Here is a 27686-nt window from a genome sequence, read left to right as displayed (position 1 = left end):
AAAACAATCTTTGGCCAAAAAGATTTTCATTTTTTCTGTCTGAAAGTTCCACCTAAGACACAGCTGGGAATTCAGTGGTAGCTTGCTCACCAGCTATGGGTCACAAATATTTATCTTTTTTTCTTCTCTTTATGAGTAGTTCTAAAGCTGCTGAATGAAATTCCCCAGCTACATCAACATTGCTATAAAAGAAGTGACAGAAAAAAGAGAGAAAGCTTCCATAAAATAACAGATATAACTATTTTCTCAAGCCATATTTATGATTATATGTAGTCAACACAGAAATGACATAAGGACTTACTTCAAATTAATAAAAACTTGGACAGTTTCATTGACTCCTACATAGTCTGAGGGATATAATCGAGCAGAAAAAGCCCCAAGTGAAAAACATGGAGATGATTTTGTTACTGTTAAAACACACCTTGCTTGTTTTTGCATGAGTGTTCACATTTCTAAAAGATGAGATTACAAAAACTACATGTGCACAGTGAAATATCCCAGCTGGCAAAGTCTACACTTGCAGCCTCAAACCAGCACACAGGAATCCAACTGAGCTCTGCATTGGATCAGACTGTAAGAGATGGAGAGTATATCTTAGTACAAATTCCCTGCCAATATTATATTCCTTCCAATAGCATATTTCATGGCCTTTTGCCAAATCTAATTTTTAAAGACTTACATAATCCTTTTACTTCCTTTGGCATATTAGCCTCTATTCTGCTACTTTTATTGGCTATTCAGCCTACACTTAAACACCTCTGTGCCTTACATTAAATATTTTTATCCCTCCTCACTGTTAATACCCTGCAGACATCTGCAGCCTATTGCTTTCTGCTTTGGTCATCGTTACTTACTGAATTTTTTAGCCTTCATTTTCTCATTTTTTTTGCTCAGATGTTTCCTGACTATTCTGGTGTCTCTAAGCACTCTCTAAATATTTCTGATCAAGTGGTGCAGAACTGAGCACAATATTCCAGAAAACACCTCAGTCAATAAGATGAAGTTCTTTACTGATACAAAATGGTATTTTTCATAGTCAGCTTGAATTTCAAACCAGTTTACATTACAAACTTGGGTATATTTTACTATTCATCTTGGTTTTCGGATATTTTCAAGATTACATTTTCAACGTTTCTATTACCTGTAACAATGGCAGTGAGAAAGGACAAAGGATAAGAGAAATGTTTCACATCATAAACCCCCTACTATTTATATATAGCAAAATTATTTTTCAGCCTCCTTTTAAGTGCCCTTAGAGTTCTATCAAAGACAACTCTGAGGTATCTTTAGTCCCACTCCCACCCTCACTTTTTTCTTCTTGCCAGACTGCCTTTCTTGATGTGACTGAAGATGGGGAAGGAGGTAGGCTCACTTTTGGTATCATGTTTCACAGCTAATGGCTTTGATTTCTAGATCTGTCTGCAGTGTGTTTTTATTTGTTGGCTGTGAAAGTTTTCTTCTATTTCATTAGCAGCAGGAACTGGATGGCAAACTTGTAACCTGGAAAAGCCCAGAATAAATCTGCAGCAGCCACCAGCACAGGGAGGAATCTGTGCAGCTCTGTGGGAAGCTGTTTTACATTATTGTTATTTGTATCAACGAGGTGCTTTCTGAACAAGAAGAGCCCCTGACCAAGAGAATTTGCAATGCAAGGAAAGACAGGGACTGATGTGACAGCAGGTTTTATTTTCACGGCCAGATGGATGAACCCAAACACTGCTGAGTTTAGGTTATGCTGAAAACACTCAAAGTGTGCACAATCACATGCAGTTTTATCTCATCCATGAAAATATTCACCTACATTCCCTAAGTATAAGTTTCCAAGTAGGCAGAGGAAGACAGAGCTTGTTAACTAAGTGGCTGTGAGCCAGAAATGATCAGTGCAGGCTGGAACACCTGGCGAATCTAAGATTTTGTGAGGATTCCTTTGGATGGGAAGCCTTAAACTCAAGTGTAAAGGTATCTCTGCATAAGGTAATAAATCAAGGGAAAAGCAGAAACAGTGTTACCAAATATTCAGTTACCCCACTTGATCTCCGGGGAGTGCAATTCCTTATGTTTTAAATAAATTAGCTCTGATATCACAACACTCCACTGAGAACAGAAAGACACCATTGTTAAGAGTTACACTAAGCCTAAGGACATCTCACCATCGCAGAGAAACACGAGGAATTCAAAAACGAAAACAAATTATTCTCATTTTCTGGAAAGATTCAGGTTGACTGAATCTGTAGTGCACATCATCTTATTTGGAAAGCACCAGGGGATTCGCAGAAGATTTCAGGATTTCCTTACCATGGTTCTGTCATGAAGACAGAGTGGGGGTGTGCAACCAACAGTCAAATCTGGTGCTGGGGTAGAAGGGCTTGAAGGAAATCAGTCCTCAAATGTCCTGTGGCCCCTCTGTAGTCACCCCTCTCTGACTGACAGTGTTTATCCAGCCTTCCATCTCAAACATCAGCACACCTCTAACAAAAAGAGCTGGAATGTACTGAGCAGCAGTTGTAACAATTTTACTTGATTAAAATTCATAGAAGTTGATACATAAACCAAATTGCTCTTAGATGTTACAATGACTGACTGGGTAAAGTGTACTTTATGCTGGTAGCAGTCCATAAAATACATAAACCAATTTTTATAACTTGTTTTAAAGTTATATTTTAGTTCTGAAATCAAATTCTAAATCTCTACTGTCTCACAGTGCATAATATTACACACTACTGCAGCTGAAACAACATGCTCAAGTAAATCAGTCCTAGGGCATCAGACAGCTACAGAGACACTGTGGTTAATAACATAAGTTTTCCTTGACACTTTTTGAAGTACAGAATGCACTTTTCCCTTGCTATTTCCAATATTTTATATTTCAAAGTCAATATAAAACACTTTAGGAGTTTCAGGTCAAATTAAGAAAGAATGTATGTAACAAACAGTGGACGCATTGAACAATGGTGTAAAGGTACTGTGGCTAAAGGACTGGGAATGTAAAATGATTTAGCAGAGTAAGAGTTCTTAATCATTACTTTATTATATAATTTAAAGAGGTGATTCAAAAGGTTTTTTTGAATCTCCCCCAAAGGAAAGATTTACGGCTCAGTGCAACCAAACAGCCCTGAGTATCTCTGGTGGTTGTGCAGCTGACACATTTGATGACACATCTGTCATTTCTTTCCTGATAACCTTCTACGTGATCCTAGAGATAAAGAAGCAATTAACTGAGAGAATCAGACTTCCTCCTGTGACAGGAACCATCGCTTGTCTTGGCAGTTCAGCTTTCTGCACCTTTTAGAAGTTCTGCCTTAACACAAAATATATCTGAGCTTCTCTTCTGAGGCAAATATTTACATCATTCCTATGCAAGAGTGACTGAAAAGACACATGGTTGTCTTCTTAAAATTTATGGCCAAATGGAATGCTTTGCCATGGGAAGTTCTGGTTTCTTTCCACATATGCTGCACAGGGTGAAAAGACACTTAATGGGTTTTAAACAACTGTAATAATTTAAGCTGTGCTGACTAACGTGGATGAATTTCATACGGGGAATAAACAATTAGCTCTTAGGGGGGAAATCTGTTTTTAAGCAGAATTATATCAAACAAAAGCTTAGGCCACCAATGCACTAAGGAAATAACAAAGAAGTGACAGCACTGGCTTTGGAACAGGAAGACTGACCTGAGCAAATGCAAATGTTTATATTTGATCTTAGTCACTCTAGAAGCAATTTCTGAACAACAAACAATTACATACTTTTAAAGTGCAATTCACTTAAGCAGTGCCTGCCTGAAGATGAGCTATTTTTCTGTGTTGTCTATGTCCACCACGGAAAGTTAGAGGACTCGCTCTGATATGGATTTCTGCATTATAAACCTCAAAATCCGGCCAAGATGAGAGACTGTGCAAGGGATGGAGACTAAAGTGTTATGAATTTATTCCTTTGGGCTGAATGCTCTCCATTATCAGAAGGATGTCTGGCACAGATGACACACCAAGAGTGGAGCTCTCGTCCAATTCTTCCATGACTAATGCTCAAAGGTTGCAGACTGAAGCTTGTATTGCCCATTTCAGCATTGCCTGAGCACTCCCAAAATAGAATGATAAGAAAAGACCTATCTTCCCCCTCCAATAATGGCTATGGTCAATATGAAGCTTTTTCCTTGCCAATCATAAAAGAATAATTACAGGTGTAGGAAAAGATTAGGCTTACATGAACAAAGAGAAGAGATCCCCCTCCTGACTTCAATTCAAAGGGTCTCTTTTGAAAAGCACACAAAGGACAAAGTAGTCAAGGAAAGATCACACAGCTAATTATTAGGGAAAAATAATTTCACAGTGTTCTAATTTTTCATTTGGAAAATGTGATTAACTCTTGAAGAACCAGAGAAAGTGCATGTGTTGGGGAAATGAAGGAAAAGGTAGACCAAACCAAACTGCCCAAACCACCAGCACTGCACAAACTGTCAACAGGAAAAAGAAATCACATTTAATTTCCCCCCTTTTATCAGCTGCTTTTCCCTTGAAAAATCTCAATGCTTTATAGTCATAAAAATTTTACAAAGAGTAACTGTAACAAAAAGAGATATTAAATTAGTAGACTGTCAGCCAGGACAATTGTGGTCTATTAAGATAAACTTACTCTGTGGATATCTAGACAGATTATTCTCTGTATGTCCATTTAAATGAATTACTTGCACTGCACGGGCTCTTAGTCTTTCTAAAAGACACAAGGAAAATAAAATATAACATTGTCACAGCATAATGGTCCCTCCTGCCTGACAGACAACAGGAGAGAAAAAAGTTACTGAAAAATGAATGTTGAGATGATATTACCGAGCTTATTTTCAAAGTAGGAGGCAATTAGACTATGGAATTGTTCTCTTCCATTATTTCTATTATACCAGAGGAAGATAAAGTAAATAACTATGAAGATGGATGGTTACTGTTGATGCAGTGACAGCTACTCAGTATGTTACACTGAAGAACTACGCTTTATCAGTCCAGATTTTACAGAGACAGGCAAATCTGTAAGAGTAATCTAAAATCTGCAGCACTATTTCAAGTTTTTGGGGTCTTTTTTCTTGTTTTTTTTTAATTGAAGAAGCTGTAGTGAAATTGGAACAAACTTCATCTGTTGTTTAACAAGACAAACCATTTATTGGTTTTCCAGGATTTAGGTTGATAAACTATGTTTCTAAAAGATTTTCAGAAGGGCTCTTTATGCTTGTGTTCCTGACACTATAGGTACTCAAGCTGAAGTATCACCACTTTGCCTCCTCTTTAGAGGTGCAGAGGACACCCATATTAGAGGGTCTGCTTTTGACCTGACCTCTTTTGAGGTCAATATGTAATACTGATAAAAAAAATCACCCCTTAACCTTATGACAGCAATTTTTGTAAGTGCTCAACTCCAACTGACACACTTTAAAGGGTAGGGCAGTTTAATTTTGTGCCAAATATTAACACTCCTGGCCTCTTTGAACATCTCATTTAGGTATGTCAAGAAGAAATTCCCCTGTAAACCTTATCTTACAGGTGTTGGGACATCCCTCCTTGGTCACAGTCAAAAAGCACCAGGACACGACCCAGCCTGAGCAGGGGGGTTGGACCAGCTGACCACCTTGTTTTTGCTCTCAGTTGTGCACTAACCCTCCAGTTCCTGAACTCTGTCCTCTCCAGAGAACAGTCAGAACCAATCCTAGAGGTCCCTCTGGGTGGTGGGAGCTTCCTGAAGAGTTTGACATCGATTTGTGTTAACAGAGCACATGTAGAAACATTCCCCTTACTCTCAGCAAGCCCACAGTCCTACCAGATACAGCCAGAAAACATTAAAGAGGAAACACGCCAAACAAAATTAAAGCACAAAAGAGCATCCTACTCAATTCTGCATTGGTAGTATTTAAAATGTAACCTTAGCAGAAAGGAGCTGTCTGGAGTACTGCAATTATACAAAGCCTACATTTAGCAACCCACTTTCACACTTGCAGCGCCCAGTTCTCCGTCACAGTCACTGCAGCAGAGCTCAGTAAAACACTCCTGTTTAATGGGATGTCATTTATCTGCAAATATACTTTACAATAACGGATTTTCAACTACTGCAAATGGATTTTGTTTCATTCTTTCTACGTGTCATTGTGCCACAGAGGATAACTCCTTTGATATTAATAGTAATGAAGATGCATCGCATCTGACAGCCCTAACAACACGTTTAATAGAACATTTTAACTATAAGTAGATGAAGAATCAGAAGGGAACACTTCTTTTCCAGATTCCACTGTTTCAGAAAACAGTTCTGTCTAAATGAAATTATCCTACTTAAAAAGTTATTTCCACTTTGATATTATTTCTATTTAATTTGACAGTTTTATTTTGGGAAGATTACATTCTGACATATCGCAAATTATTCTCCCAAAACAATACAGTTTATCCTTCTGTATCTGCTTTAATCAAATTTGTCTCAACAGCCTCCTGCTTTTGGTAAGTAATTCTGACAATTAAACATCCTGACTTATCCTAAAACAATCCAAAGGTGTCATTTTCAAAGAGAAACAATAAAAAACACACTGTCTCAAAGTGCTATTGCACAACTCAGCGAGAGGTTTATTCAGGTTTTATTTTACATATTTTCTTACCAGAAACAGCTGCTTCTGCAGAAAAAGAGTTCTGCAGTGATGTGGGTCAGACCTTATTTCTTTCCTGTGATCTGAGTTTGCATTCAGGAGATTCTCCAATCACTTACCTAACTCAAACACTGCCATCATGTCCTCCACAGAAACTCCATTTATTATCTCTCCCCTTTATTTCAACTCTCTCCCATGTGATTTGTTTGCATATGGAAAACACCAACCTAATGAGAAGGTTATATCTCAATTATAGTTGCATGTGAAGAGAATGTTTTGGAAAAGAGCTTCCGCTGCAATTTTAAAGTGAATTCAAGTTTAACTGCAGGTTCAAACCTTTTGTTTAAGGAAGACCTAAATGCAGAGTTATTGCAGCTTAACAAACTAACGCTGAAAAAACCCAAGAACTTGGTTTAAAATGAAACAAAAATAAAAAACTGCACACAGTGCTGTCCTTGTCTTTCTTAATAGAAGGAGAAACTGGGAAAAGAAAAGTTTTAACAAAACATTCTCCTTTATTTTTAGTACAAATAGGGTAACAATCAGCATGTTACAGATTTTTAACTTCTAGACCAAGTAGAGTTGTACAAGGTGATTTCTAATTATCTGCTCTGGAACAACACTTCACAAAACACAAGCCAGGTACAAAGGAGGAAATAACGTTAAGATGTTACTGCTACTGACCCACAGCTGCCACCTCACTGCAAAGCACAACAGAGTGGACAGTGACCTTCAGGAATGCAACACTTCAAATGCCAAAATGGAAATCATCAAGTCATTCAGCGACACAATGAGCTTTTAAGACCAACATTAACACAAACCCTCCTTGCAAGGGAGAGCCATAAAACAGAGATAAGAGAGGTGAAATGCTGCGAGCAACTCCTGACATCCAAACCTATTTCAAACAGCTAATAACCCAGCCTATTCTTCAAAATTTATGCTGACATTTACTAGTGCTCACCACATTTACCTCCTGCTTGTAAGACTAGCTGCATGCCCATCACATATGAACAGCTCCTGACTCCAGCCCTCAAGTCCTGTGCTGTTTCCAAACACCGCTGAAGTGTGTGCTTAGAGAGAAGGGATCAGCAAAGTAGAGTTAAACACTCTGCAATTCTGTTTAGAATGGTGTGTTGGGTGGGCTGTGGTGTGTGTGAAAACACTACTGCTCTGCCCCCTTTTCTTTATCAGTTACTTAGCAACTAGTTGACCTTCATTTCTTTTTGGGGAGACTATTCTCCATATGTAGCAAAGGGAACAGAATTCAGAGGTGCCCACCCGTTTACAGAACGTAGAAGGGACTCGTGTGTCACTTGAGAGGAAAGAAGTGACAGTAACCAGTGAGTCACCTTATCTTACACCTTTTCTAGTACAGGTACAAGCAACACTGCACAGACTCTTCCCCCACCTGCAGCTTGAAGGAACTGCTTCACCTGGAATCACTGACTACTCAAAGACAGACCAACTGGCTTCTCTCCCAAGGCTCAAACAGTTTGTTTGTAATACTTTCTGATCTACATCTGCTGTGAGTTCAAACCACTAAGAGATATTCACTTGAAGAGAAAAAACCATCACTTTGCTGTAAGGATCATTAGTTTGTGCACATACTTTACCTGTACGTCGTTGGTGTTCATCCTTGTTCCCTCCTTCCCAACGAAGATGTCATCTATGTCAACCAGAATGTACCTATCCAAGGACAGTCTGAGCTTCTTTCCAGTTAGGAAAGAGATGGCATCTATGAAAATCAGCTTGTGCAGCCAAAAATTCAAGTTATTGCCGAAAAGGACTCGTTGTATCCCATCGTGGAGCCCCAGGTCATGAATTACCGTGGCATAGAAAGCACTGAGAGCAGCAGGTGGAGAAAGGTTTTCTGGTGCCTTTACTTTTGCAAATATCACTGGTTGATAAGCTGTGTGATTAATCTGGAAAACAGCCCAGTCATTTCCAAGCAAGGGCCCTTTCTCCAGCTTAGAAGATTTAGTCACATGGAGCAGTGGGGAATGAGGGTTAATGCAACAGTCCTTAATACCCAGATTGCTGTGGACATGGAAAGGAAAACCCTTCAACTGAAAGCTCTGCAAGCTGTTCTCACTGCCTTTGTGAAATCCAATAACACCTACACCATATTCTATACAGTACTTATCTAGAAGGCCTCTGTTCCAAGAGTCCATATTCACATACTTTAGAATATTTTCATACACTATGAGAGCGTATTTGCCTCTATTTTTGTCTATAAGCACCGGGAGGTCACCTTTCCCAGGAGCAATCTCAATGTGGAACTGAAATCTGCTGGATTCCAAGATGGTTATTATATCTTGGCCTAACGTGGAGTACTGGCTTTCCACAAACACCAGCACTACAAGGTCTGTCCTCAGGGGATCAAGAGGCTTCACGGTCTTCATCTCCATCAGCTTGTATGGCAACAGTTGAGGATCACCACATTCCACTTCTGAGGAGATTTCAGGAAGTTCATTTTCCTGTTTGTAGCCATTATACAAGTAGTAGGCAGAAATCACTATGCTCACCATACAAAAAGTGGCCAGCAAAATAACTGTTCTTTGAAAGTGTCTGTGAAGTTTCAGGATAAAACTCATGGTGTTTACTTGCCTTAGATAGTTCTCGACAGCAGCATGAAAAACAAACACAGATTCTCAACAACTTGTTCCAGTCCTGTGAAATCTTTATGTCACCATTGCAGCACACACATCTATCTTCCACAGAGCTTCACCAGAGGTATAATCTAAGAAAAAAAGAAAACCAGGGATTTAAATGGGGCATTGCATTTGTGAAGTATCATCCCACTTAAATTAATGGGGAGCAAAGAAATCATTACCAGGCAGTAGTTTGGGGACCAACAGCTCAAAACTTTGCAATATTAAGATTTCTCCCTGCTCCCACTAGCTGCCATGAGCATTTGAGGGTCTTTAAATCTCACAGGCTCCTCACCCCAGAGGATCAAGTAAAAGAGGCAATGAAAATGCAAGATATGACAGCAAAGAATTTCCTGTGCTTCAGAAATTCCTTTTATCTAAAGAGAAAAGTTAACTCCAAGTAGACAACTGCTGACAACCCAAATACTGCAAATCTGTAACCTTCCTCCTCCCACCACCACCACGGTGGGGAACACGATTAAACAAACTCTATCTTTTATTACTTTTTGAAGAACCAAGAAGTTCTAAACAAAACATGCACATTTTAACTGTTGTATGCACACATACTAATATACTGTATACGATGTGTTATAGAAGTATTTTTAAAACACAACATTTTTCCTGCAACATTAGAAGAAAAGAAATAGCATTTTACTGGATTGTGTAGCTGTTCAAATTGTTAAAGTACATCACACTCCTTTGCATTAAAAAAGTCATAAAATAATCCAGCTCTTAAATTTGAGAAGAGAAAGTAATAAATCAAAGGCTAACTTAGGAGGCAGATCACCTAAGGATATACCAATGCTCTAACTTGTAATTAAGGAAAGCAGTCATTTTTCAAGGCAGCAGTACAAGTGCTGTCAAAATGTCCCCAGTAAAATAACTGGACAGGGTGACAAGCATAAAATAATTATCATTAAGTCATAAAGGAAGGTTACAAGAAGATTTTGAAAAATATTCATGGTGTGAAGATCTAGAACATGCCATTGTAACTTCAGTGCCCATCCATGGCCATTTGCAAATGGGACTAGGATAAGCTATGTGTGTGGCATTAACATGGTCATTTCCCAAGAGCTTAATCCTTCCATTCTTGTTTGTTTGTTTTTTTTAACTCTACATTGTAAACAAGTTGGTCTTTCACTCCAGGTTTTAAAAAAAGCTGAAAAATATGAAGTACTTAGCACCTATGTAAGGCTCACAAATTTAATTAAATTCCAAAGACTGATCTTCCTAGTGCCACAATGAGCATAAAGCAAAAATAAATGAGGAGAAAAATGAGATAAGGGGAAGAAGAAATTCCAAATCATCCTAGTCATCAAAACTGCAAAATTAAGCACGAAGAGCAAGCATACGTGAGCTGTCTCATTCATAGTTAAGATTCCCTTTAAACCTGCATCTCACCAGCTAATCCTGCTGTCTGAACAGATAGATTCTACTCTCTCCACCTGCTACTCACAGATATATCAACCCTTTCTGTTCTGGGAGGACTCACACCCAGCCTTGAACCCTGCCTGCAGCTGCACAAAGACCTGCTCATAGCTTTTAGGCAGGACACCTGCCCTGCATCCAGGAATACAGCCTCACTAATCAGTGTCAGACAAAAAAAGAACATAATCCCAGCTCTCAGTAACTAGAGGCATGTGAAAAGAAGTTAAGGAATGTATAAAGACCTAACAAAAATATGAAAGAACCTTTAGAAGGTGTCAAAGAACATTTTCAAGTACTGAGATGTCTGATCCTTGTCACATTAACCTAAAGAGTATCACTTGAGATAGCAAAAGAGATACTTAAGAAGTAAGTAAGAAGTCAGGTGACAAAGAAGGAGCTCCATCCTGAATGAGTAAAACCAGAGAGAGATGTTTCCAGACAGATGATTTTTCATTACACACATGAAGGGTTTTCCTCATTTTGCATTTCCAGTTCAGCTGCCTGAGTGCCAAGAAACACAATTTTAGTGGCTAAAATTAACACTTACTGTGTTGTCTAGAAAAGCTGAACATACTCCCAGTCCTCCTCCTCAATAACCACAGACCTGGCTGGTCTAGATAAAGAAAAAAAGAGAACTGACACTGACCCAAGCTCATAGCAAGGGAGGGCTCATTCGACAGAGCTGGTTGAACTGTGTATTACAGAAGGGCTGCAACCCAAGAAACACTTGCAGAATGGACACAGTTCCTAATGCCATTCCATGGAGAAGAAAACCTGGAGATTGCCCAAAAACCTCTATTTTCTTCAAGCAAACCCCTGTCATTGTATCCCTAGCTCCTAATTGCAGGTGCCTCCTGGGGCTACGGAGTGTAGCTGTAAGGAGGAGCGGCTGGAAATGTCAAGGCAGATGTGAGGTTTGACTCTGAGGAAGGAGGAATTCCCCAGGAATTCCCCAGGACGCAGCAGGACACAGCCAGACTTGGCAAACTGAAGACAGTAAGGAAGGGGCATGGAACACAATAAGGCACAAGTTTTAGATGCATGCTCTCTTGTATCAGCTTGATGCTTATGTGGTTTCCACTTATTTAAGGACCGGTTTGCATGGCAAAGAGTTCCAAAGAACACAGAAAGCATAACATAAAACCCACAAAGAAAACATGCATTTAATAATACCAAAACAGTGTCAAAGCCTTGACAAGGTACAGCTGCTTTCCTTGAGGAACAGCAGCATTTTAGTCTGAGCAACAGTACTTGCTGGATACTCTAATGCCATCTTACAGCACATGCTACAATAACTCATCATGTACCCACCTTGGCAGTGGTATTGACAGCTTTGAGGGGCATCACCCACAGCACACTGTGACTGTGGAACCCACTGAGACCACTACAGTGACCTCTATCACACCTGCAGACACGGATCCGGGGAAAATGGTCCTCCTTTGCTGTCACTTCCAACAGCAAAACCAGACCAAAGGTGTAAGTCAGAAGGTACCAACATTCTGTAAGCTGCTGGAAGCAGCATTTCAGAAGAGGACAGTACTTATGGAGTCTTACTTTCATGACACAAGAATAGAGTATTTTACAAAAGAAAGAAGAAGTCATGATAACTCAAACAGCAATAAAAAAAATAATCCGGCTATAAGAAAAAATCTTAAAAGAAAAAAAATAATCAAAGAGTCTAGAAACTCTTTGCAGAGTTCAAGCTTGTTAGTACTGTTTCAGTGAACCTTATGTTTCATAAAGGTACTCCTGGGATAAGTTTTACCTATAAAATAATTTGTATGGTCTTTTTCCATGGTCTGAAGCAATACAATCTGCCTCATTTTTTTCTTCATCTGGAACTTTATTACTTTAGGACAATCTGCATTTAATCTCCTACAACCTGCATTTGATCTCCTATTTTGCATTTTCATGCCACCATCTGAAAATTCAGACCAGAACCTGTGTTGTTCCAAGTATGAAGTCCAAAATGCTTCCTTTAAGGTGAAAATTAACATCTTTGAATATTCAGCATTTGCTTTTAACTTCTGGACTCACTACGGAGGAGATGATTCTGCTGAGAGAAAGCTGAGTCATGGAAGTAAGCTTTGCATTTTACTCTGAATACAAACAACAAGGCTCTATGTCCTCCTCATCTACTGTAGAAGTGATTTCTGCAGCCCAGGACTAGTCCACACGACAATCTTGAGGCTATAGAAGTATCACTTTATTAAGTAGAAGATTTACTATTCTAAGCAGTACTGCTGGGCAGTCACAATTACAGGTATCTGCTGCAGCAAGCATCAAGCAGATGCATTAGAACAGACACTTTCAACTATGGGTTTTTGTTTGGGGTTTTTTTTGGTTTGTTTTTTTTTAAAATCGCTAACGAGGTAGTTCTGATGAGAGGACAAATGCCATGATGAGCTCCAAAGAGCTGAACCACACCATAAGGAGCCTGGCAAGTTCCTGCTATTTGCAGCCTCCTTTAGTTTGTTGTTTGATTGGTAAAAATAAACGACCAAATCCTTGGCTTCCATAAATCATTTCAACATGATAACCCTAATGGAAATGCTTCCAAGAGACAACACTGGCTGGGGACTTAGCCTACTAATGAGATGCAGCAAACACACACAAAGAACATGAAATTCCAAGTCTTCAGTTTTTGTTTTCTGGCAATACAATTTATCCAATAAATAAGCCAGCAGCCTCCCCAGAAGTCTCCTCTTCTAATAATTCCTATCACTATATTCTCATTCTGTTCCTTACCAACCTGGCCACTACCACATTGCTAGTGACATACTACTGACTTTTAAATGAAGGCTAAGTTGTAAATGAAGGCTAGACAAAAAATACACATTATTCAGCATGTTAATGTAGGCATTTACATCTCCACTGATTTGAATGCTATTTAATTTCCTTGAGCATACAAGTCTGCTTTGGCCAGCCACTATGAAATATGACCTTAAAGGGAGTATTCTGGAGTCATATTAGTGGTACTAAAATAAAAATCTTTGGATACATAAATGACATGGCAGCAAAGTCCATTTGAAGAGAACCAAACGTGGGCTGGATGGCAGTGCTCATATTTTAAATTAATTATGAAAATATGAAAGTGGTCTCCAAATACTGAGTGCCCCTACTTACAACATTATTCTACTGACTGGAGTATTCAAGCAGTGATAACTCAGACAAGTAAATCCAGGCTGAGAATGAGACCACAAGACTGCATATTAAAAAGACATCTTCAACTTGAAAAGATGGTGATATGAGCCATGAACTGTCAGGAGAAGTCTTTGGGACCCTTTAGTATCACATAACAAGCCCTGGAATGTGTGACTGTTGAAGGGCTTACATTCTCTCATATCTTTAAAAAAAAAACTAGAAAAAAGAACGGCTTAGGCAGAACAACAATCTGTGTAGACAGAAATGCTTTGTCAAGTCCTTGGGGCAAGCAGTTCTCAGTTTCTATTGTACCTATGACACCTTTAGCTTCATGCTGCATTGCCTCATGCAGCACCACAGACCCTTACAGGATAGGAATTCATGCATCACAGCTCATCATTAAAAGATACTTACAAAGATTAAAAAATATAGTATTTAAAATAGTTTAAAAGAAGGTTTGGAAGACTTTAAAACAATACACAAGTTGGGTTAAGTCTTCAAATTACTACTTTACCTTCATATAATACTTTCAACTGAGAGATCTTAAAGCACATGACATCGCATACAATTTTTCTGAGATAAACCCTATACAGTTTTCAGCACTTGCAGAAACATCACTATCTAAAGAGGAAACTATTTCCTCCAAGGTTTTTAAGGCAAATGTACAGCACATTTTCTGGTCCATGCCCGTACCTTTACTTCTCCCACAAGTGCCAAGCACAAGCCAAGTGTAAACAGGTAATAAGGCAGAGTTCAGCACCCTTCCTTCCTAGAGACCCGACTGGGGATGCTGACAGGGAGAGAAATCCCATTTCTCCCACCTTCCATTTTATTAAGAAGAAAAAAAACCCATCACGCCAAAACCTGAAGCAATTATCCAGCACATCAAGTAGTGAATTAAACAATATAGAAGTTTTCTGCCATTTCCCGAAGGTTGCACGCGACAGCTGAACCGAGCAGCATTACACACCAACTTCTGATGGGATTTGGAAATTCAATCAGCAATAAACACCTGAAGTTATTAATAATTACCGCACCACGCTAATTTTTCCCCAACAGAGCCCTCGCCAATTCCCACAAACACTAGAGGGCAACCGCGTCGCGTGGAACAACTCCGTGAGGAGAGGGAGAGGGAAAAGCCCAGCCACCGAAGGGCTGCCGAGGGGACCGCGCCAGGCAGATGCTGAGTGCGCCGAGAAACAAGGAAAACAAAACCAAACCCCAAGAAACACCACAGAACCAACCCGAAACCGCTGCCCCGCTCAGCGGGAGCCCCAGCGCCGGCGGCCGCCCCGTCCCGCCGCGCTCCCGTCCCGGGCGGTGCCCGCGGCGGGGGAGCCTCCGGGGCTGCTCGGGCGCAACTTTGCCGGGGGGACGCGGCAGGCGAGCGCCGAGTTGTGCGGCTTCGCCCCGCCAGGCCCGCGGGCACCGCCCGCCCCGCTGGTTACCTCCAGGTGCGCTCCGCCGACATGTCCCCGCCCGCTGTGCGCAGCTCCCGCTCCTCTGTCTCCTCTGCGGAGGCTCCTCCGGGAGAGGCGCCGGCACCCGGCGGGCGCGGAGCCGCCCCGGGCGCGGGAGGTGCGGCGGGGCTGCCCGCCGGGGGTGCAGCACCGCCCGCCCGCCTCGCCGCGCCCTCCCGGAGGAGGAGGAGCCGCTCCGCGATCGCCGGAGAGGGGCGGGCGGGGGCTCCGCCGCGCCACCTCCCACATCACCGCCCTTCCCTCCGCGGGAGCCTCGCCCGGGCCGGGCGGGGGGCGGTTGTGGCCGCGGTGGCGGCCCCGACCCCTCAGGCTGTTCCCGCCCTCAGCCGCCGCGGGGGCCGCACCTCACGACACCTGCGGCGCCTCCTCCGCGAGGGACTTAGGGCGGGATTGCCTCCTGTTGTGGGGTTTTTAACTCCTGTTTTAAATAAAGAATGATTTTTAAATTTTTTTTTTTCTTTTTTCCTTCTCTGAAAGAGACTTAGCAAGCCCTCGCTGCAGTCGTGCCGAGGGGAAGTTTAACTCACACCCTCCTGCCAAAACCCTCTCTGTCTCTGCAGGTTTAGGTCTGGCCGATTTCTGAGCCGGTTTAAATGTAGCGCACAAGGATGAAAATTCCATAAGGTCAATTATATTTTCTCAAGACAATATGGGGTTAAAGCCCTGAAGGAATGTGTTTGCTGCCTCACTGCCTTTCTTTATTGAATTTCCTAACCCCATGTTAAACAGAGTTAGTCCCTCCGTATTTTTCACTGATACTCTGCATCCCTCGCTCTGGAGATGGGGCTATTCCATTACTGCAGGTGAGGGAGTTAGGATTCCCTGTCTGAACTGCATTAGCTTTCACAAATGGGAAATAAAATTAATAAATTTTACAAGTGCCCTTTTGATCTAGCTAATTTACCTCACAATTGCCTGGCGATTGTTAGCTCACCTAATGGCTGACAGTTCAATACATCAGATTAACTCCATCACTGGTGGTTGTCTGTCAAAACCCTCCTTTCTATGACTAACTGAAAGCAGAAACGTAAGAGCGAAACCAGCTACAGTCATCTGAACATTGCTTTTCCAAACATCAGCAGAATTTACAGCAATTAATTCAGGAATACTGTTATTTACTGCTTTCTCCTCTTTTTTTCTCCCTTTTATTCTCATGACACACTCTAAACATCCAAAATTTTAATGTTTTCTAAGCTAAAAAGCAGTGCAAGGTCTCAGGTTCCATAAGCTAGACTTCTAGAAGGACAGAGGACTTGTCACAAGGACTTTGTGAGGTTAGTAACCCCTGGAATAGAAAGTCCATCTAAAATCCTGTTGCTCTCTCAATATTCTACTGAAAGGAATTTTCTCCTACATTAAGCTTCTTGACAGTGTGGATATGCTGATACTGTCTTGTCTTGTAGCTTCTCTATTACAAAGGATTTTTCCTACAACAGGCTACGAGATATGGGGCAGAAGGCAGCCAGAAGTGACTGAAATTCTTGGATCTGAGCTCAAACTCATTGTTTCCCTCCTACCATTCTCTGTGAGCAGCTGGAACTGGTTTTAAGGTATCACTGGCCAACATGGACAGAGGAGCACTGTCCTCGGAAGCACTGGGATGCTCACAGAGATGTGCTAGACATCTCACAGCTGAGGGCTGCAGCACTGCACGTCAGCAGCTGCAGCACCGAGTGCTTCTGGCAGGAGTATTAACAGCTTTCAACCTTCTTGGTGCTACTTTTCAGTCTTTTGCTCTTGAGCTATCACTGCGGCGTGAACGGGGCACGATGTCTTAGCCGTTCTTTGAGCAATACATCTTAAGACACTGCTGACTGTGCTTCTGGCCAAGATCTGTGTCCCATAATAGCTCACAAAAAATAGGTAAATTAGTACTAAATACGGACAAGAGATTAGGGAGGAGGAAGATGGCAGTCTACTGAACTGTAGGCAAAAGAGAGGCACATCTAGACAACTGCACAGCTCTTGCTGCACCATGAACTAATGCCTCAGCTTTTTTGCCTTTCTTACTGCTGGCCTCTACATGTGAATGCTCTTTTTCTCATTCATATTTTTCTTCAAATTCAAGTCTTCAGATGGTGCTTCCTCCTTTTGCATAACCAACACTTTCTATCTTCCTCAAAGGAACTGAATTCTGCCTTTTCTCAGTCTTACCTCTTTCAGGCAAGAAGTAGTTCTAATTATTGCATGGTTCTAAGTCTGCAAATGAACACTTGGTCCTGCTGAAATCTGTGCAAAATTTAGGCATTTTTGTTATGGTGTTTATTACTACAACTCCCACCACAAATTGCATCTATTAAGACGGACAGATTGATTACCTTGGGCATCACTCCACAACCCAAGTAACTCTCCAGTAACTGTGGAGAGTTACTTGTAATAACAACAGTTTTCAATTAACACAGAAATATTTTATCCAGTCCTGCCATTCCAAAGTTTAGGTACATCTTTTAACCCAACACTGATCATTATTTGTATTATTTTTGTTGGCATTGTCTTGCAGGAAGCCATTACAGTGAGGTATTACAGGTATTTGAAAACAAGGAGCATCTCGGCAAGTGCCTGTCATTAGTAATTTCATTGTTACTTTTTTAAAGCTATTACAAATGCTACTAGTCAAAAGACAAAGTTACTGTAGATTCTTAATGCTTTCTGGATTAATCAGAAACTTGTTAAACTGGAAAATGTTTTCTTTACAAATTTTGCCTATATAATGAAGAGAAAAATGTGGCCTAAGATTCTGACTTGTGGTAAAAACATAATCAGCTAAGAGGCTATCTCAGAGAAGAGAAAAACCCCAGCACTGTTCAAGTTCATAACTAAGCTACATTGTTCTATTATTGTTATTACAATACCCTTCATTTGTGAAGTGTTTAATGACTATTCTGTAGGAAACAATACAGGAAGCCAGCCAGGCTTATGGATTTTCTCTAAAAAGCCACTAGCTTTCAGATGGAAAACACATTTATTGTTTCTTTTCAGTACTTTCTATTTAATTTTCAATACCCTAGCCTAAAAAAAATCCCACTATCTGCATACATTGTAGTAATATCTTTCAAGCCAGTGGAAGGCAAGTTGCTAATTACATGCTGTGGGTGATGACTACTTGGCAGCAGAAAGGCAGTTTTTATCTCTAGGCTTAGAATAAACTATTGTTATAAATATGTTTTGTTCCATGTTAATCAGGGTATTGAGACAATTGTCATCTTTGTACAATGATCAGATGGGCAGCTTTGGAATTCAAGAAGCTCTGAAAGTCATTAGGAATGTCTGTTCTAAGCTGAAAAACCACCCTTTACTGCTCAAGTCACATGCCATGTGAAGTGTAAGACAGACCCATTAATGAGGAGGACTGAGCATTTTCTGTCGCAATTTACCAGCAAATTTGCTTATGAAAAGGGAGGAAAGACTCTTCCTTCCCATTGTATCAGGTTCATGGGTTCCAAGTGAATAAATATGCAAAAAAATAGCAGCATAGATTCAGAATGTATTAATTTTAGTGAGTTGTTTTGAATGTATGTCAATTTGAGTGAAAGCTACTTAGCAATATTGAAATTGGTTACAGGAAAGCGATAATGGGGATGGAAGAGAATTAGAAAGAAACCAAGTTGTTATAAGCAGAATAAACACTGTAAAGCATCCTTGCCCTTTTAAAGAAAGTAATATGTAATTAAAAATGCTGTTAAAAATTGATTTTAGGATATGTAATCAAATAGGGCACACTCTGGGCTAAGAGGAACCGGCATTCTTACCCTAAAATCAGTTCATCTTCCCCCATCAACAACAAAGGAAGAGTTCAAAAAAAGTGTTGGCAAAGAGAGAAAACATTAAATTGCTATACCCAGTGCTTCAGTCAAGCAAATGCTTCCCAAAGCAGAATGTCATTCACAGTCAGCTGGGAAAATCATCATGATTTCATCTTTCCTTTCCCTCAGCAAAAGCAACTCTGGAGAACACGGCTAATTGAGTTAATTTTTTTGTAAAGAAAAGCAGCATTCTTCAGCACTGCCTTCAACTTCCTCATGCTCTTCCCTTATTTCTACATAAATAAATTCCTCCTGCCTTCCGTGCTCCTTGAACACACAGCACCCAAAGCGCAGCCCAGCTTCCCTGCGCCCTTGGAGGCAGTAAACAAAGAGCAATAAGCAGAGGAGTTTGCAGAGTGGGAAGTTATTCAGCATGCAAGGTAACACACCACAGGATCAATGACAGGACTGTCTGCTCCAAACTGAGAGCTCATCAGCTGGAAATCACTGAGGTGAGAAAGGACGTGGGTACTACTCAAAGTGAGAGAATGGCTGTCAGCTGCCAAGGGGATGTGTCTAGAAAATACCACAAGCAGTGCCTGCAGAGGAAAAGAAGAGGGGGAAATATTGGAAGTGTTGATGCTATTGCATAAGGCTGAGGTAAATCCTCACCTGGAACGCTGGTTAAAGTTCAGGGAAAGGGTACAGAGTGGAAGAGGTGGAGAGAAGAGCTGTTACCATGACTGGGGGAACACGCAGCCTGTCCTACGATACTCGAGGTGAAGGTTGAGGCGATGTAGGTGCAGCACGTGAGGGGGACAGACAAACACGCAGCGGTAGCTAGCAAGTATTTTAGACAAAAAAATTTTTGGCATAATAATGACTGGGGGAAACTGGTGCATGAAGTTAAGCTGGAAATTAGAAGCAGCTCTTAAATCATCAGAATGAAGCAGACCCGTTCTGTGAGCAGAGAGGGCACAAAGCAGAGTTAACTCTGAGCTGGAGCCTGAGTGACCACCACCCATTATTCATCAAAGTGCTGGATTGGGCTTGGTGACTTAAGAGGATCTTATTGATCCCAGTGACCCCCTATTTTTTATTGTGCTGGGAGATAACAACAACAGGAACACTGACAGTAAATCCTCCTTGTTGATGTTGAAGCTGCTACAGCTGGTACAGCTGCAGGGGTTGGTTTGTCACACTGGTTGTTTCTCACCAGTGAAGAAGAGCACCTGCATTCTGTTCACATGAATATGAACATCTCCTTCCCAGTCATCATTTTTTAATGAAAGCTTGTATTCTGCAACACAAGATGTTTGCCTCCAGGGAAATGTATCAGCTTGTCATCTGTCCCAGAAGTCAACAGGTAAAGAAAAAAAAGAGGAGGAAATTGTTCTCTTTCCTGCTAGAATTAATTTGAATACTTTATTTTTCTGCTTATTAATATTTCAGTTCTCCCCAAACATGAAGTGGATTAAAATATCAGATAAGCTGCTAGAACTCTTAAGTTTGTCATATATTATTTTGATTTAATCAGAAGGAATTATGCCAATAGGTTGCCCACATGTAGACATGCACCATGCTCAGAGATCTTAATTACCCTGTTTTCATCAAGCAAGGATATTCATGGTAGCACATATTATCCAGGGTATTATCCTATATTGTAATATGTGATGCCACATGAATACCATATGGGAGAGGGATTTAAAAAAGGTTACAGGCTAATAAGAGTATTTTATTCCACTCAGAAAACTCAAGAGAAACAGTTCTTTTCAAAGATCCAGAGACTGTAATTACATGCAAAATGTTAAGTCACCTTAAAGGCAAATGCTAACCCAGACGGACTGAAGATTAAAACTAAAAGCTGAGATTTCCTATTGTTATTAGTGCCCCACTGCACCAGATATTGTGCAAATATATGACAAAGGTGGCTTCTGTCACAAGGAGTTTAATTCTACCTTTCAGCTTGTGTTGTTCTAGAGCAGAAATTGCAGAAGGTTTAAGCTGGCAGCTGGTGGCCATGTAATAGCGGTGAATTATAATGCCTTATAATGCCACAAATTTTGTATGTAATTCCCTGTGAAGTTTCCTAGGACCTGTGCCTAGAAAATGACGTTTTTGCATCGCCCCACACGTCAGCCTTACCATTTCATTTCATTTACCCAGTGTGTGCCACAGCCCTTGCACATGGCGCCTTCTGGGTCGTGGACTCCACGGACAGGGCACGGAAGCAGAACTAAGCTGAGTCCCACAAAATCTGGATACGTTTCCCTGCCCATTCCTCCCATGAAGTATCCTGTGCATTGTGATTACGTAGACACGTGAACAGTAAATGATGCTCCCACCACCCTTCAGTTCAGCAGGGGGAGCACAGCCGGTATTTCTGCTGCATGACAACACTACTGTGATTCTCTAACGACTGCCTTGTGTTTACAACACGATTTGGAATCACCTGGATAGTGTTTAAAGTCTTGATCCTGCAGAGAAATCGAGTGTACACTTGACTGTACACACAGGGGTAAGTCTCTGGAGCAAGTTCAGATCCAGAGGTCTGGACACAGGAGGCTCCTGGGAAGGCTGAGGCATCCTGAGTTCAAAGAAAAGGTCCAGGTTCACTGTGAGGGAGCTCCACAGCCAGCAAAAGAACTAAAGAGCTCTTTTTCCTGCTGAGGAGCTCCCACCTCAGTCCATTTTTGCATCAGGCATTTTTCACTGTGGGGCACTATCAGACCTTCTCAATTAGTACAGGGCATTGTTTTTTAGCTATTTGGGTAGAAGTAGTGTTTTTGCTCTTCCAAACTCTATTTGCTGTTCGAAGCTTGTTCCAGACTGCAGACTGATGGAGGTGCATGTTTTGCCTGTAGCAAAGGACCATTCTCCTTCTTTATCTCAACACTGCAATCTTTCTCCTCTTTGACATAAACAGTGTCCAAAGTACTCTAATCCCAACCACGTACAGTGCAAATAGAACAAACAAGGAATGATTTATGCATACTTGCTGTGCTCTATATCTTATCAGATGAAGATGAATTACTGGGCTGGACAGGGACACATTCTCCTGAAAAATCCATCTTTGTAGATTCTGGTGCTCAATCTCATGCCTTGTGCAAATATATTTTAGGATGCTGTCACCTTTTTCCACTTGGTGCTCTCTGCTGTGCCACACACATGACACGTGGCCCTGAAGGAGTTGTGGAGCAGTTCCCTCCCTAGCAGACTGCCACAGCTGCAGGATACAGCTCCTGTCCTAGCCCTTACTCACAAATGATTCTGCTCTTGTGTTCTATGACAGATGTCATTTCCCAGCTTCTGCCAGATGTTGACACTGTTATTTAAGAAAAAGCATTAATCCTCTCCCTCTTTCCTTCCATCATCACATTGTACACGCTACACTCTCTGCCTTTGTAGCCACTTCTGAGGGACAAATCCCTGGGTTTATATAGAGAGCAAGGATTTAACTTTGTTGACATTTGACAGAAAACTGAGGGTCTGTATCTTGTGAGAAGTCACAGTATAGACTATGTATAGACAGCTATAGTATAGAATTGATGCTTTCTTCTAGAGAAAATCTGTATTTGAAAAAGCATGAATTGTTGATATGTGTTCACTTGCTATCAGAAAAGGCCCAACACAGTTTGTCCTTAAGTCATTGCACAGATGTATTAGCTATTGCTCAAACCAACAAAGCAATAAATTAATACCAGCCAAGCTAATTTTTCCCCTTCTCCTTTCATTTTCTTCAGTTTTCAATATGAAGTGATCAAACTCAAATTTAATTTGCCCCATCTCACAGTATGTTACTCTCTGCTCAGGTAAACACTGAAAAAAATCCATTTTCAAGCTCCTTCTTCCAAAGGTAACACAGTGACAGCACTTGTTTGAGACAAGCTGCTTTGCAGTTCTTAATAAATCAGTCTTTACACAAGCATTTCTAGAACTCTTCTTCTAGAACTGGCAGAGTAATGAAGAATGTCCCTACCCCTTAGTTCTCAGACCAGAATATTAAAATGCTTTTCAATAGGTTTGATTTTTTTTGTAAAGCTTTTAAATTGTAGTCTATATTCTTATTTTTCTCAGCACAGCTTCCTTTGCAGGAGGCAATACTCTGTGATTTCAGGGTCACAGCCAGCAGGTACCTGCTCCTTTGCTGTATCCCATCTTAGATATTAAAAAAAACTGGCTGTGGTGGTGCTGGATGCTTTTCCTGCCAAAGGCATCCATTGGGAACTGAACTGAGAACTCTTGCTTCACAAAAGCCACTGAATAGCAATTAAGAAAGGTTTATTATGAATTCCTTCTGCATACAAAGCTACTACTGACTTAAGAGGATTTTTTGCATGCCAAGAAATGTAGGACCAGGTCTCAGATGGTGGTGATTTCCAAATGGTGTGGACACAAGCCAGCTTGAAACATCAGCTCTAGAAGCAAAAAGCTCTATGAGTGTAATGATGCCCTTGAGACACCCAGTTATATAGGTCTTTGCTTTAAAAACAAGGAATCACATCACTTTTTCTATCCTTTAAATAAAAAGCCTAATATTTTCCCATATAATCGTGAGGCTGCGTTTCCAACACAACCTAAGGAGCGTGATGACAACTCCTGTATTCTTCAAAGAACCACTCCACAGAAAACATCCCCCTGGTTCTGCAGCAGACATTCCCTAGTGCAACATTTTGTCTTTCAGCCTTAATTGAATTCTGAAGCATTTTCTTGTTCATGTTGTTGTCCACACAAGCTTTTCCTTTTTTTTTTTTTAATTAGATGTGCCATTTACAATACACCTTCTACCAAGTCAAAAAATAGAAGAGTAGAAATCCAACATAACAGCCAACAATTCAAATTGTTAAATCAAGCCAGGAGTCAGTATAATGCAGTGTTAATTTTCGTAGGGTAGATAGATTATGAAATAGTTTTATCTCCCTAGTTATTAACAGAGTACATTAGTTTTCTGTTTTGAAATCAGACAGTTACCAGGAGCTTTGTCTTTAAAACTATTTTATGAAACTAAGGAAGGAAAAAGCTGATACTTATTGAGGAGCTGGGAAATTATCACCGTGTTGGACACTCAAGTTGCTTCAGCATTACATTGACAGCTTAGACAGTATTCTTATAGGAGAACTGGGAGAACTAAATCACATTAACCCTCCTGCCACCTCATGCTCAGACAGCTGGGGACAAAATAAGTATTTAAATTACAGTGCCTGTTCAGTTAAACTCATTCCTTCGGCTGCAGACCAGGAGCAGCAGGATTTCAGGAGTGATCTCTCCTCTTCTGTTACTCGTAATTATATATGTTCTGAACTGCCACTTGTGCTTTATTGTGTACAAGAGGGAGAAGTGCTCTATCAGCCACAGTTCTGGGTACACTCACACCTCGTGTGAGCTCTCCAGTGAGTGTCCAGAGATCATTCAATGCTCAGTGTCAATACAAGAACTCAGCTCTGTTCTGCTCCCCCCTCCAAGGGACTGTGTGTAACAGCACAGTCTCACAGATGGGGATATGATGGATAAAGTACAAGAAAAAGGACACACACCGGAAAGGCCTCTGTGCTTGCAATGATGAGTTTTTAAAGTCACAGCATCTGATACTATTTATTCCTTTCCAAACTAAAACTATTGAAAAGAGCCTTGAAAACTATTGCTGAGCTAAGAACAAAGTGATGCAACCACCTTGACAGTGATCTGCATGCTTGTGTTTATTGCTAACTTTCAGATACGAAAGCTGGTACTCAGAAAACGGTGCCATTTCCTGGAAAATATCCTCAAACCCTTCCTCAACTACTTTGTCTCCAGGACTCATCAATCAGCCTCTCCTGATTGAGGTGAAGGACTTCTGCACTTGTTCATCAAAAAACACACGACCTTTTCTTTGATCCTATTACAAGGCAGGAACATTATCGGCATAATGTGTCTTTGTTCAAAAATGCCCCTTTTGTGCTTCATAATGTGCACTTCTCCAACATTTGTAATAGTTACTGGCACCTTGCTAAATGAAAGTGAATAAAAACATCAGGTGCTTCAGTATCATCTTCTTCACAAAGTTTGCATTTTGCTGTCCCTCACCACTTTCAGATGAAAAATGAGCTCCTCCCCCCCCCCCCCACAAATTCCCAGAACTTTCCTCATTCTTTTGTAGCTTTTACACAGTGTAGTGCACAAAAGAAAGACTACCTGTTGTGTCAAGTGGCTAAAAAACATCTACGAAGCCTTATCCAAATATTCCTGCATAATGAAACCTTTCCTGTACTCCAGTCAGTCCATGAGACTGAAGATCAAGTCTTAAAGGCTCATTTTCAATATCTCCTCCAATGGGAGAAATCCAGGACGAGATTTCTTTTGAGAATGAGCAGAGCCTACATCCATGTTGCTGCTGAATTTCATTTACTTCTACAAGAAATAAGTTTTCCTTTGTGGGATTTCCAAGCAGCAAGATATATTGCTACATTCTCTATTCCTCTTTTAAATGAAGGCAGTAAGACTCAAAAATACAAAGCTTGGACACAGATGTAAAGGGTCATAAAGCAACAAGATTAAGCAAAGTCCAGAACAGCAGGGACCCAGTGACACTGGATCTGTTGAGTGAAGCTGGACTGTACTGCTGGGACAGGCTGGGTGAAGGGATTGATAGGGGTAATCTTGAAGTGAGGGAATCCAAACTGACCCTTGTGAGCTGTGAGAGCTACACAGGAATTGTACTGGATGGAAATGCTGCTATGGTTCTCTCTGTCTATCACACTTGGGCCACCAATAAGGCAGATTAATTTTTGCTCCTAATCTCTTCCTCCAGTTCTTTGACACACAAATTGCCTCATCTGAGACACACCTGTCTATAAACAGTGTCCAAGGGATCAGAGGCAATGGGCACACACTGAAACATGGGAGGTTCCCTCTGAGCATCAGAAAACACTTTCTCACTCTGAGGGTGACTGAGCACTGGCAGAGGGTGCTCAGAGAGGCTGTGGAGTCTCCATGCTTGGAGATGTTCAAGGACCTGGGCAGCCTGCTGTGGGTGACCCTGCTTGAGCAGGGGGGCTGGACAAGGTGACCCCCAGAGGTGCCTTCCAACCTCAGCCTTCAGCGGTTCTGTAAAACCAAAGGATTTACTCTACACTTGCTGCAGCTCTGTGGGTGTTCTGTCACAAATACCTTAAACTCCACTTTTGTAGATTCTCAAAAGTCACTGTGAGATAATTGTTTGACTTGCTTGGCTTCCTTGAGGACAAATTAGTTCTCCTCATATATGCTTTACCTTTTCTTACATTATTATCTTCCTCCCATAGACCTTTTTCAACAAAGCAAAAAAAAAGGTGATTTAAATGACAATATTGCCATAGTTACTGCAGGGTTGAGCCCTAGAAAATCATCAAACTTTTCTCTCTTTTTTTTCCTAATGGCGTTTTTAGAGGCTAATTACCTGTGGTGCTTCCTGCAGTTTATTTATGCTTCAGAGTGCAGGAATACACAACCTGCAGGTCTTTGGCTGCAGAGCCCTTCACCCTGCTGAGAGCTGGTATGATCAAAGCCCAAACCCCGGTGTTTCTAACTCACACTTGAATTTAGAGTGGTGCTGGGTGAGCAGCCATACAGCCTCTCTGCTCTCAGGTACCACTGGATGGGTTTCTGTGACAGCTCTAGCCAACCTTGGCAGCCTCGGAGTTTTACAAGTTGCTTTGCTTTAAATGCAGTCTGTGATGCTGGGGCCAGAGTAAGTACAAAATATGTTACCCTCAGATATACAAACAAATCTCTGAGGCACAGTAGATGTTCTTACAAGAATGTTCTGCTCTGCTTGGTTCAGTCTTCTTGGTCTGTAACTTTTAGACTATACCAGAATTGGAAATAATTCAAAGCTGGGAAAAAAAAAATAAAAATCTCATTTCAGAGAAGCTTGCCGTCATTTTCAAAGAAAACTTAATTAGTTTTCTATCCCTGTGACCAAAAAAGCATGTCTTTTCTTTTGTCAGACCTGAAAGAATTATGGAACTTAAGCACAAGTACATGTCGTGATGCTAATGAAGCTTTGCCTTAGTTTCAATCCACTGTAGGCAGAAGCAATCAGACTAAATCACAGTCAGTGGAAACAACCCAAACACAGAAAACCATAACCAACCCCAAATCCTATTTTCTCCTCCCTTTGAAGAATTTGAGGGAAGAGTAAAAAAATGAAGAGATTTATTATTCTTCTCTTGACCTCCATAACACATAAATGTAAATATGTAAATAATACATAACTTGAAGCTGCTCAGTCTTTTCTTCTGGTTGATACTTGACCTATATTCAAGAGCAGCCTGAAGAACAGTCCACTTCAAAAAGGGAAATTCCTGCAAAGTTCCAGGGTTTTGTTATGATGAATACATAAGAGAGTCTCTGTTCACATCCATGGAGCTATATATCTCATTAAAAATAATTTATTTCATGTCACTGTTTGGGGGGAAATCCGTGGAAGCAGTACACATGGGGATGCTGCTGTGAAATAACTCCTCCTGCTTTCTCTAAGCCAGTTCGAAATAATTCACTCAAGGTCAAAAAGCTATTTCTTTTGGGTTTATTTTTAATATAGACACAGGGATGTGTACTCTACTTAAGATACAAACCAGCTGACAGGTATAGGTTTGATTCTGAAAT

The 27686-nt window shown here is 40.9% G+C and overlaps 1 protein-coding gene across 14 annotated transcripts in view; it reads right to left on the bottom strand.

Annotated features, from left to right (window-relative positions):
- LOC113954467 (bifunctional heparan sulfate N-deacetylase/N-sulfotransferase 3-like) overlaps positions 1-27686 on the bottom strand; it is a 213435-nt gene that overhangs the window by 33944 nt on the left and 151805 nt on the right. For 12 of the 14 annotated variants that reach the window (XR_003530205.1, XR_003530206.1, XR_003530213.1 and 9 more), the window contains one exon: positions 8228-9354. Coding sequence is in view for 1 of the 14 variants with exons in the window: in XM_027658847.1 (XP_027514648.1) it covers positions 8228-9208 (981 nt within the window). In the remaining 13 variants the exon portion in view is untranslated. Of the gene's footprint in view, positions 1-8227; positions 9355-15285; positions 15410-27686 lie in introns of those variants that run through there. The other 2 variants (XR_003530210.1, XR_003530217.1) reach the window with 2 other exon arrangements.

This window comes from Corapipo altera, unplaced genomic scaffold (assembly GCF_003945725.1).
Source record: "Corapipo altera isolate COAL_440 unplaced genomic scaffold, ASM394572v1 255, whole genome shotgun sequence".
Lineage (NCBI taxonomy): Eukaryota > Metazoa > Chordata > Aves > Passeriformes > Pipridae > Corapipo > Corapipo altera.
Note: the sequence above shows the minus strand (reverse complement) of the source record. Positions and strands in the feature narration are given on the sequence as shown.